The following is a 12,945-nucleotide window of genomic DNA, read 5'->3' as shown; positions in this document are numbered from 1 at the left end:
ACTGGCACAGGCTGCCCAGGGAGGTGGTGGGGTCACCGTCCCCGAAGGTGTTCAAGAACCGTGTGGATGTGGCACTTGGGGACACGGTGAGTGGGCACGGTGCGGCTAGGCTGATGGTTGACTAGATGACCGCGGTGGTCTCCTGCGCGCGCCACACAGCTGCGCGCCCAAACCCCGCCCGCGGGGGGCACCACGTGACTCCGGAGGCGGAGGAGGAAGCGTCGCGAGAGCGGCGCGAGCCGGGGGCGTGGCGTGTGGCGGCGACGGCGGCGGTGGCCGCAGCGGAGGCTCCGCTTCTCCAAGAGGAGACATGGCGGCGGGCGGTGGACGCTGAGGAAACGCTCAGGTACGGGCCGCCCGCTCTTCTTCTACCGCTGAGGAGAGCGGGGGCCTGCCTCTTCCGGCGGGCTGCGCTGACGCCGGGGCGCCGCCTCCCGGCCTGGCAGCCTCCACAGGTGGCTCCTTCCTTCTCTCCCGGAGGATGCTCCGGCCCTGCCCCGGAGGAAAGGGAGAGTCGGCGTGTCCCTGCGTGGCCTGGGGCGGCGCGGCGCGGCGCGGCGCGGGACGGAGTGGGGAGGCCCGAGCCTGGGGCGGTGCGGGGCTCGGGAGAAGCTGTGCCTCCCGCGGGGATTGCGCTGTGGCTTTGATGTTACGACGTTCTTATCGAAGCTCCGAGATGTTATCAGAGTCATTTAGGGGGAGAAGTCTTAGAACGGTTTGGGTTGGAAGAGGCCTTTAAGATAATCTAGATCCAACCCCCTGCTATAGGCAGGGACACCTCCCTCTAGACCAGGTTGCTCAGAGCCCCATCCAGCCTGGCCTTGAATGCTTCCAGGGAGGGGGCATGCACAGCCCCTCCGGGCAACCTGTTCCAGTGTCTCACCACCCTCACAGTTAATAATTTCTTCCTAATATCTAGTCTAAATCTCCCCTCTTCCAGTTTATAACAATTTTCTCTTGTCCTGTTACTACATGGCCTTATAAAACTCCCTCTCCAGCTTTCCTATAGGCTCCCTGCTGGTACTGGAACGCCACTATAAGGTCCTCCTTGAGCCTTCTCTTCACCAGACTCAACAGCCTCAGCTCTCTCAGGGTGTCCTTCATAGAGGAGGTGCTCCAGCACTGATCATCTTTGTAAACTTCCTCTGGACCTTCTCCAACAGCCCTGTGCCCTTCTTGTGTTGAGGGATCCAGAACTGGATACTTTACACCAGATGGGGTCTCATGAGAACAGAACAGAGGGACAGAGTCACCTCCCTCAGCCCACTGCTCACACTTTCCATGATGCAGCTCAGGATACAGTTGGCTTTCTGGGCCGCAAGCACACACTGGTATCTTATGGGGACATCAGCTGATGAAAGGCTTTAGAAGCCTTTCTCTCAGAGAACTCCTTCCTCTCAAAACTGCGTACAAAGTTGTACTCTATCTGGAAACAATCAATGGTAGCAAAATCACAGTTAACGTAACATGTTTTACGCTGGGGAGCAGTCTTTCATTGCTTCCTATTTACAAGATTATATCAGATTCATACAGGCAACTTTTCATGTAATCACAGAGTTGGTGGGTCCAACTCCAGTGCTAATGCAGGTTCCCTTCAGTAGTTTTCAGTTTTTAATCTAGTAATAAATGTTCCCAGTGTTAAACTGATTATTGAGTCATTAAGTATATTGAGAATTGGTTCAATTTGGGTGAATTTCTTGATTTGCAGGCAGGGTGATTTTTTGTGGCCTGGTAGTTGAATTTTGCTATCTTAGTTGATCCCTCATGATTTCTTATTGTCCATGGATTCTCTAGTGGAGAAAGCATATTGATGGAACATGTTACTCAATCTAGAATAATAATTAATCAGATTCTTCTCTCTTCCTCTTAATCATCTGGCATATCATAATCTGAAAAAATACCTCTTGAACCTAGATATTCTCGTGTAGAGCTCTTCTAAAGAAGGAATGCTTATTGAGAAAAGTTAAAGTTTGAAAAGACCTCTAAGGTCAATTAGTCCAACCACCCATCCCCACCATGCCCGCTTGACCTCAGGTGCCACATCCACATGGTTCTTGAACACCTCCAGGGACAGTGACACCTGGGCAGCCTGCTGTGCCAGTGCCTCACTGCTCTTTCCGAGCTGAATTTTTTCCTCCTTTTGAGACCTGAAATGTCCCCCACTTAAATTGTTTAGTCACGTATGAAACACGCACAGAATAAAGTACAGAAACTTAATTGCACAGTTCCCCCTTCAAATTTAGATTAATGGGTGTTTTTGGTACGTAATGTTTTTATTTTCCCAAGGCTGTATTTTGTGAATCCAAACCTAGGATTGTGGGGAGATGGGGCAATAATCTGTCCAGAGAAAATGAAGGGTTATCTTGAAATTGATGAAGCTTGGTATTCGTTTCTTGTCTTTGTGAAGCAAGCAAACAGAATCAAATGGAAAAAGCATTCAGTGTTTCTTAACACAGATGCGTTTGCCCCCTTCTGCTTAGCATGGATGTAGCTGTGGTTGAGACAGCATGTCATTTTTATAGACTTTTTCAAAACAGCCAAGACAATTAGTGAAAGTGATAAATCATTAGAAAAAAACATCCTGTTTTCTCAAGATACCAACTATTTCCAGGCTGTTTTGATTGTCAGTGCTTTCACTTCCTTTCCGGTTAGTTCTGAAGTTTGGGTACTTTAGCCAGCATAGTAATTTTGTACATCCTCAGCTTTCGTTTTGTTTTGTGCTGTATTCTTGGACAAGTGGAAGTGAACGACACAGAGCTGTGACATACCCCAGGGGGTGGGAAGAACCTGTATGGTACAGACACTGAAGGACAGGGTGCAGACGAGTTGGATTGGTTGTGGTGTTTTTGGTCAGGGGTAAAGCAGCACAGTAATCTTCTGTCCGCAGAACTTCTTGATTTGGGTTTTTTATTTGCATATATAATTTTCATGGTCTGGCAACTATCTAGCTATGTACTTAATGACATAGACTTTAATTTTCCAAATTTGAGAGATCAAGTTAAGTGAGACGCTGTTGCTCCAGAAATAAAAGTGTTACAGTTTAAGTGTAGCTTATTTTCTTTGAAGGATCTGGCGAGTTCATCTTTATGAAAGAAAGCAGAAATTAAGGTGAAATGTGAATGTATATGCATACTCTTCATTGTTACATGCTTGAGGAGGCTTTGTTTTTATAGTTGCTGGCAGGGGAGGGAAGATGAAAAATACAATGGCCACATGTCAGTACTGCTCTTCTTATTTAAATTATGTGTACTCAAGAACAAACCGGTGCTTGTTCTGTATAGAAACTGAAGATGTGCTTGAGATGAGATCAAGAAAACCAAGCTGGTCAGCTCTGCAAAGAAAACCTGTGCTCTGATGTATCAACAACAGTGGAGAAATATTTAATATAACATTTTCTTTTTTTCCACCAGTGCAGCATTGAAATCTAGGTAAATAAACGTCTTGTTACTAACTAACATGTGAGCTATTATCATTTCTTAATTTTACATTCTGTACATTATTTTATGTTAAGGCAGTATTTATTTATTTATTTATGTATTTATTTATTGCAAGGGCAACAGCCTGGACTGCTTAATCTTAGCTTCAAAATGTTTTGTTTCTATTGGTTCTTGCTTTGTCTACTTGTATTTTCAGAATGTATGCTAACAAACTGGGGAAAGAAAATTAATCTATAAATGTTTTTGTAGGTATTTTTGATCTGACTTGTCGTACACTGAGATTGATAAAATCATGGATATCTACTCAAGGGCTCAGAGCAGTCGAATGAAACCAAGAATATCTATGAAAAAGGTAATTATATTTTTTAAAATAATAATTTCATAGATTTTTGTATCTTTACTGCTGCATTCTAATAATAAACTAAGTAAACTTTTAGGTTTTCTCCCCCCCCTTTTTTTTAGTGACTTTTAATTTTGACAGGCTAAGGTTTCAAGGAGGCATAAAACTGCCCTTGCTTTATATGTTGGCATATTTAGCCTAGTGGAGTGTAGCCTTGGAGACAAAATACTGTAGAGAAGGATTGTGTATGCTTTTTCCTCCTCTCTTCCTTTTCTGTTTTGAGGTGGATACGATAAAAATGATGTACTTGAATGTTACATTTTGGCTTATTTGTGGAGAATAGCTTTTCTATTTTGACACACATTAAAACTTAAATGTATTAAATATATAGCGTTCAGTGAAGTCTGTGTTAGGCTTTACTGTAATAATTTTAGCCTTTTTTTTTTATCTGGCTTATGCTTAGATTTACTTGAATTTCTGGGCAGTGGAAAATAGTCTGTTTAGGGCTTATGAAAGATATATATATATTTCTTAATGGATTTATTTATTCTTTTCAATTTTGTCCCCTGAATTCAGAGAAATAAACTACTGCTTCCTCAGATGAAAGTATTACACTGCAGTTTACTCTGAAGTAGTCAACTGATTTATCCATTACCAGTGAGGTTGTGAATGCCCTCTCCTTGGAAGCATTCAGGGTCAGGCTGGATGAGGCTTTGAGCAGCCTGGTCTAGAGGGAGGTGTCGCTGCATATAGCAGGGGGTTTAGGACTAGGTGATCTTAAGGGTCCTTTTTGACTCAAACTATTCCACGATTCTATATTTCTCAAAGTAGTCAAATGCAGATGACAGTTTTTCTGGGTCTTCTCTGATTCTTGCCTGACTTAAAGTGTGTGCAGTGCTGAAGAAGAGAAACTAACCAAGGAATAGTTTTGTCACCTAGAAATTGCATTACTTTTATTCCATAAAATACATTTTTCTTTCTTAAGGAAGCAGTATATGCATTGTAGATCCTGTTGAAACAGCTTGAGAGCAAGGATGAGCGTTATGGGAGGGTGAGGCTGATAATCACTTGTTTCAGATTCAGAATGATAACTGCTTTCCATTAAGCAGTTTGTAATTATGGGTGATCTTTTAGCTTTTAGACACAAAGTATACAGTTTTTTATTGGTTTACAAATGAGCTCCAGTTGAAGTAGTTGTTTAACGACATACAGGTCACTTTACATCCTTAACTTCATCATAAAGTGTATTTTAGAGGATGTAATTATTAAGATTCTATTTGCTTTTATCATAGAATCCTCAAGGTTGGAAAAGACCTCCAAGATCATCCAGTCCTACCATCCATCCTCCACCATATTTCCCCACTAAACCATGTCCTTCAGTAGAACATCTAAATGTTTCTTGAACACCTTTGGGGGCAGTGACTCCACCAACCCCCTGTGCAGCTGCTCCAGTGCTGACTGCTCTTTTGGAATTTTTCCTAATGTCCAACCTGACATTTTCTCCCTTCAAGTAAAAAAAACCAAAAACAACACACATAACTAAACAAAACCAAAATCAGATGAAAATCCCTTAGTTTTTTCTCCCTTTGTATTGCAGAAACATCTTTCTATCAATTACAGTGACTCCTCACTGATAGGAATGGTTGCCTAAAAGTATTAGTTTTGTGAACTGTTCTGTTAATTGCCATTAGGCATTCTGGACTGTGTTATTCTAGTAACTTGAATTCTTAGGTGTCCTGGAGAATTATCCATACCCATGCAGCTGGATTCTGATGTTTCCATCTGTAGGAGCTTCTTCGTGATCTTTTCCTCGAGGGATAACTATTTAGTTTTAGTGTGGATCTTCCCTTCTTCTTCACAGAGCCAGGCAGTGGTGTGGTCAGAATCACATTACATTCCATCTTCTGTTGGTTCTCAGCTTTCAGTCTTGATTCCTGTCTTCACTGTGCTTCAAATATAAATGTTGTGCACGTGTAAAGTTTTCATTTTCACAAGATGACTTCAGAATATTCAGTCCATTTCAATCCTGAAGCATATGAAGTCAGGAATAAATCTGCTGTTACCTTAGTGCAAGGTAAACATGATTTGCCAGTGTCGGACTTGATTTCTCAGTCGACACTGGAAGAAGTGAGAGTTGTTCAGATACTGTTAGTGATCATGGAATTCTTCTGCTAGCTTTGCAAAAGCAGTTTCCTCCAGTGTTACAAGCATTTTGCAGGTTTGTGGGTAGTTTGTAATGTTAGAAAGTGGCTGATTAGTTCATTAGACTGATTAGTATGCAGTTTCTTCTACTGTGAAGGATATGTAACGACTTCTTGATTTGCTGGCTACAAAGAGAGCGAGGCAAAACTTCATTGTTCAGGTTCTGATCTGCATGCATTTTAGGATATTTCTCTTCCTTCTCTTTTCCCCTACTGTGACTTAGTGAACAAGATTCCAAACATACTCTTAAAGCAGAGTTTCAGGTATCTTAGGTTCACAGACCTATCAAGTAGTTTTCTTGTGTTTTACGTTGTCCATATGTAGAACTATATTGTTAGCAAAAGCAAGCAACATCCTTCTGTTGAAGATGACCTCTTATCCTTATATACATTGATCTGCTGGTATTGAGGAATTGCTGTTTTTCAGTTTTTAGTTTAATTCAGCGTGGTTGAGAAAGCTTACTTTCATTGCCTGTTGGGTATGAAGTTTTCTCTGAAACGATGTCTATATTGTCAGTATGAATAAGGTTACTGAGTGTAGTCTCACAGATAATGAGAGGAGATTAAAATAAAACACCACAAAACAAAAAAGAAGTCCTACTGCAGTTTTGAAGTCTTTTTGAACCACGCTGCTTTGATGATTCAGAATCTTAGGAATTGCACTATTCACAACAAATTTATACCTGTTTGCTCACAGCTATCATTATTCTTCAGCTTGTTCTTTTCCCTATTGCTGATGTTCACCTTCATGATGTATTTACAGTTGTAGATCTGTTCTCTGTTAGTCTTGATTTTTTGGAAACTGTAAGCTAAAGGTTTAGTCTGCTTTTTTATGAAAGCTTCTTTGTTCCAGTGATTATCCTTCATAGTCCTCCTTTCAGTGCTTGTTGTGAGTTAATCTTCTTTTTACATGTGGATGATATGGTATGTGCAATTACAGAGGATGCACTCAGCGACTCAAATTATGTCAGTTATCCTTCTAAAGGATGCTTACTGGGGTCACGTTTGCTATTTTCAGTGCTGCATCATACTGATTGTTTGCTTCTCTATCATGATGAAGAGGTGAAGTCACATCTCTGTTTCCCAGCTTGTGAATTCACAATTCTATTTAAAAGCTTGCTATTAGTTTTTCAAGGATATAACCTTGCATTTCATATGTTTGCTGTCACCTTGAGTTTCCTGTATATGCTGCTCCTGTTTTCAGTGATGATACCTGCTCACTTCGTATTATCAGATTTCGTCTCTATCTTTACTCTTTTATTGTATGTTTATTAACGTGGATGATACTTGACCTCATCTCAAGGTAACTTGTGAGGATGTTGGTTATTGGGTTACTGTCCCACATCTATTATCTTCTAAAAAAACGCCACATTTTTAGGCCATTCCTTCTTTTTCAGAAGCAGCTCTTTTACTGAGCTCTAGTTTTGTTAATTGTCCATTTGGTTCAGTATATTTTATTCAGGGAAGTTAAGCTAGCTGAGATCTTTCCTTTCTGTATGTATCACATGTAGTAATTTTCATGAGTATTTATTCTTTCTGTGTTCTGAACTCATTCATATGATTTTAAAAGCACATATCATTTCCTTTCCCTCCTTTTTAAGAAAGTCTGTTTTATCTCTTCAGTCATGTAGGGCCACCATCAATGTGCTGCCAGGCCTTCATACAGGCTTTACAGTCTTTAATGACAGCTCTGCCAGACATGAGGGAGATCTTACTGTTGCACATTTCTTCCTTGCCCTCTTCCACCTAGTATTCTCCAGAATCTTGGATTTTCTAACTTGAACTGTAGTAACTCTTAATATCATACTTATGTTGTTTTCCGTCCTGCTTTTTCTTTCAGGATATTAAGCTAAGGAAAAATATACCTATATGTAATAAGTGTGTAAAAATTCCCTCCTCTAAGAAGTTAGAGAATAATCTTGAGTGCTTGTCAAACTGAATCACTATTGGTTTGCATAGAATTTCCAGGTCATATTGTGTGACTTTTATGTTACCATTTTGAGTGCTAAGACTGATAAGTCATTGTATAAGCTGAAAGTGAGACATTTCAGCAGGCTGACTTGACTACTCAGGTGACTTTCTGTGACGTGGATGGGTGAGAGTCTGCTTTTAAATTGACTGGGGGAGGGCCTTTCACAGCAGTATTAGCATTGCAGCCACCTGTAAATCTGGATGATGTGGAGGATCAGAAATATTGTTTGCATACCGTGGGAAGTATAAAGATGCATATGTAATATATTAATCAGAATTAAATATATGAGGACAAAGTTGTAGATGAAAGTAGGAATTATTTGAATGACCTTTAAGCTGCCCTAAATGCATGTCAAAATACTTCAGTTACTAGTTCTCACTTTTCCATAAATATGACTGTGTTGTCTTCTTCAGTGTTGGCCTTTGCTGTTAGTCTAGTAATCCCAGTCTTTCTTACTAACATTCTGAAATCTGTTTTGGTAATTTCAGGAGTCCTGCATTTTCTTTTTGTCTTATTATTTAAAAAATGCTTTCCTAATGTTATATCACTATGAGCACAAGTGTGGTAGCACTGACTGCGCCAGTTAGGCTTCCAATGTATTAATATGTAACACCACTGTTATTATCTTTACAGAGCCTTAATTATAATAAGATCAGCTTTTACCATAAAAGGATTACTTTTGCTGTGGGATTGTCAGAAATGCAAAGGTTTCCCTGACTAAATTTGGTTATCTAGTACTTTCTGTTGTTTAAGAAGCTGGGCAGATTTGAAATAGCATACATTTCTCACTTGTTTTTTTTTTACAGGGTGGTCATATGGAGAATAAATAACTGGGTTAACAACATGCAACCAAATCTCATTTTTAATTCTTAACATGCTTTTTAAGGAAAACTTGATGGAAAAGTTCCATATACAGGCTCTGATGCATGGAGTGGAAGGCCTTTAAATTTCTTCTTGGTTTCACCTTAACTTTTTCCCAAATCTGCACATTTCCCCCCCCCCCCCCCTTTTTTTTTTTTGTCTTAAATACAGAATGGTCAGCTTACTTTGGAATATAATTATTTCTTCAAGAAAACAGCTTATCCTTTTACATTTTAATTCAGAACATGGAGTTTAGTCATTAAACCTGGTGATTGATATGCCAAGTTGTTTGAAACAGTACTTAGAATAGGGAAACTAAGGAGGGGCTTAGAAGAGACTCTTTATTAGAAACTGAAAATGACTTTTTGTCTTTTTTTTTCCCCTTTGTTTTTCAGAGCTTTGGTGAAGGCATACTGCACTCTATGAAGTCACTGCTACACAGCAGAAAAGAGTTATGCAATGTATCAGCAGAAGAATGTTTAAATCAGGAAGAACAAGATAATTTTATTGAGGTTTGGCATAACCTGATCGTTTATATATGTTTTTTGGTTATGATTTAAGATGATTTAGCTTGTAGCATGCAAAATAGTAAATGTGAACAGTGTTGCAACTTACTGATAATTAACTCCTTGCCCTTATATTGCCATTCTTGCATTCAGTCCTTGAAGTCTTGATAATAACTGTAACATTTCAAGATGACATTTCTCTGCTTTGTAGGAATTGAGAAACTAAGTAACAAAACTTGTAGATAAATGATTTTGTAGGAATTGTGTAACTGAATGCTTTTATGATGCATTTATGAGCACTGCTGTGATCAAATTGTATGGATGATACCCTAACAAAGTAGCAGAATGTTCTGATCCAAATCTGGAGATGAAAGCTAGTGAACTTATATTTCCTTGCTCTCAGCACTGCAAGGTGAGCATTACAGATCAGGGCTTCTATGATGTGAATACATATGGGCCAAAAACTGAAAAAGGTCTTTTCGGGTGGAAAAAAAAAGTAGACCTAGAGGGAATTCAGAAGTATGTAGGTAAATACTGAGCTGTGAAGATGACTAGAGCTGTTTGAATTAGACAATTTAAAAACATTTTATCTGAATAAAAAACAGGGTACTGTGTACCTCTTTAGAGTTGTAGAAGACTACTGAACAGTTGATAGGTCTGAAAGCGAGCCTTGAAGGAGGTGAGGGTAACCTGAACTGGTCAGGAGGAAGAGCTGAAAAAAGAGAAAAATGATTCTGGAAACCATTAAGGAAGGCTGATAATTGAATATGTAATAGGAGGAGGAGGGAAAGAAGTAGATTGTATGACCAGCAGAGAATGAGGTAGGATCACCTGAACAACCCCAAGAATTTTGAGGCTTTCTTTTTCTTTAAGCAAATGCCTGGCAACAGTTAGAATGGTGGTTCCTGGGGAGAAAGATAGCTCACTATTATTGGAAGTTACCTTATTAGCTCAAGCAATTAAAAGCTTTCTGGATGAAATGTTGATGGAAGTTGATGGAAAAAAAACAAAAAAACAGGTATTTGGTTTTTTTCTTCATCCAGAAGTACAAGGTAGATATACAGAATAATGTTAAAACAAGTTCCTAGGTCTATGAAGACAATTGCTTAGAAATTGACTTAGAAAAATTGCATGCAAGTATCTGTGCCTATGGATTTTGGTAACCTTTAAATACAGTGTCACGTACACTTACTTTTAAATTAAAGGAAAGGCTTTTATTACCAATTATCAGCCCTTCTGGGGGATTTCCAGCCTTACCATCACTTTAAATGACCGTATTAGTTTCAGAGCTCAAAGGTGTTTATTTTTTTTGTGAAAACGGGAGATTGGGCATAATAAATCTAGGTGATGTAATTGATACAGAAATAGGTAGACTCAGCAGTTTCTTTGATAGCAGTGTGTTCTGTGGGAGAGGTAAAGGGTCAAAGTCATTAGTTTGAGGAGGGGGAAAGGACATGTAGGAAGACAAAAGAGCATACACCCATTAAAAAAACGTCCTAACATAACAATCCTAAAGCCTCCTAAAATGTTCTTCAGAGAACTGGTTTTCCTCCAAGTCTTTGAACTGCTAGGCTACTTCTGTTCATAGAGTAGGTGTTGTGCAAATGAGGTGTTGGAATTGAAAGGTGTCTTCAGATCCTGTATGCATAAAAGATGTAGGAGCTTAAGAGCGTATCACTGAAAAGGGATCGTTTAATACCACAGTGAATATGATGCTGGTGATCTGTGATTTGCTAAGAGCCATTTAGAATGCTACTGCATAAGTGTTCCTTTGTATGCACAAGTAGGTTGCTGAACCAGTTAGTAGGTGATCATAAACATAGAGGTGTTCTTTGCTGGTTTTAGGCAGGAGAACCATCTCACTAGCACAATCTTAATGTGAACTATGACCTGAATACTTAAAAATCACTCACTCTGTTGCATAGTGCTCTGAAATAATTGAATCTCAGCCATATAAACTTTAACTCCAAACAGAGTTCATAGAGTTGGAAGGAAAGGAACCCCTGCAATGAACAGTGACACCTACAGCTAGTTCAGAAGCTCACACCTCATCCAGCCTGACCTTGAATGTCTTCAGGGATGGGGCATCGACCACATCTCTGAGCAGCCTGTTCCAGTGTGTTAAGTCTTCTTCCTTACATGCAACCGAAGTCTAGCTTCTTCAATTTTGATACCACTTGCCCTTGTTCCATTACCATGGACTCTTCTAAAGAGTAGCTCTCCTTTAGATATTGAAAGGCAGCTATCAGGCCACCTCAGAACCTTCTCTTCTCCAGGCAGAACAGCCCCAGTTCTCTCAGCCTGTCTTTGTGGGAGAGGTGTTTCATCCTTGGGATCATTTTTGTCGCCCTGCTCTGGATGTGCTCCAGCAGGTTTATGTTTCTCCTGTACTGAGGACTCCACATCTGGACACAGTATTCTAGGTGAGGCCTCACCAGCTCTGAGTAGAAGGACAGGATCGATCACTTTGTTTGCTCTTCTGGCCATGCTGCTTTTGATGCAGCCTAGGACATGGTTGGCTTTCTGGGCTATGAGAGCACATTGCTGGCTCATGTTCAGCTTAGTATCCACCAGTACCCCCAGGTCTTTTTTGTCATGCCTGTGCTCAATCCTCTCATCCCCCAGTTTGTGTTGGTAGCGGATACTGCTTCAACCCAGGTATATGACCTTACACTTGGATTTGTTGAACTGTATGAGGTTCACCTGGGCCCCCTGCTCAAGCCTGTGTAGGTCCCTCTGGATGGCATCCCATCTCTCTGGTGTGTCAGCTGTTCCCCACAGTACTGATGTCATCAGCAAACACCGATGACATCAATTTTGGGGTACACTGGACCCCATTGTCAGTGTCATTGAAGAATGTTAAAGAGTATTGGTGCCAGCACTGCCCTGTGTGGATCACCACTCATCGCTGATCTTCATCCAGACATTGAGCCATTCACTGCCACTCTCTGGACTCAAACCTGCAGCCAGTTCTTTGTCCATTGAACAGTCCACCCATAAAATCCATATGGAGAGAAGGATGTTGTGGGGTACCATGTTAAAGGCAATACTGAAGTCCAGGTAGGTGACATCAGTGGCTCTTTGCTTGTCCATTGAAGCAATAATACCATTGTAAAAGGCTACTAGGCTGGTGAAGCAGGATTTACCCTTGGTGAAGCCATGCTGGTTCTCCTGTATCACCTCCCTCTCTTCCACGCACCTTAGCATAGCTTCTAGAAGGATCTGCTCCATGATCTTTCCTGGTGCAGAGGTGAGACTGATGGGTTGGTAGTTTCTGGAGTCATCATTTTTACAAATGGGTATGATTTTGCCTTTTTTCCAATCACCAGGGACTTCACCTGATTGCCACGACTTTTCAGATATGATTGAGAGTGGCTTGGCGACTACATCAGCTAATTTGCTCAGGACTCTGGGATGCATCTCTTTAGGATCCATAGACTTGCGGATGTTTAGGTTCCTCAGGTGGTCATGAACATGATCTTCACTTCCAGTGAAGTCCCCTTCTTCCAAACCAAACATTTGAGGGCTGTGTGATGGACATTTATCAGAGAAGATCAAGGCAAAAAGTTGTTAAGTACTTCAGCCTTCTTCTTGTCTGTTGTTACCAGCATGCCTGTGCCACACTCAC

General features: G+C 40.6%; 1 protein-coding gene across 1 annotated transcript in view; it reads left to right on the top strand.

Moving 5' to 3' along the window:
- The first annotated feature begins 311 nt into the window (after window positions 1-311).
- AKAP11 (A-kinase anchoring protein 11) overlaps window positions 312-12,945 on the top strand; it is a 35,674-nt gene continuing 23,040 nt past the window's right edge. The window contains exons 1-3 of the mRNA XM_065743982.1: window positions 312-346; window positions 3,687-3,789; window positions 9,207-9,323. Of these exons, the coding sequence (XP_065600054.1) occupies window positions 3,730-3,789; window positions 9,207-9,323 (177 nt within the window). The 5' untranslated portion in view covers window positions 312-346; window positions 3,687-3,729. The remainder of the gene's footprint in view (window positions 347-3,686; window positions 3,790-9,206; window positions 9,324-12,945) is intronic.

The sequence above is a fragment of the Cyrtonyx montezumae genome, unplaced genomic scaffold (assembly GCF_038088225.1).
Source record: "Cyrtonyx montezumae isolate F1298 unplaced genomic scaffold, pur_monq_1.0 scaffold_3, whole genome shotgun sequence".
NCBI lineage: Eukaryota > Metazoa > Chordata > Aves > Galliformes > Odontophoridae > Cyrtonyx > Cyrtonyx montezumae.
The sequence above is the reverse complement of the archived record's forward strand: the minus strand, read 5'-3'. Positions and strand labels throughout refer to the sequence as shown.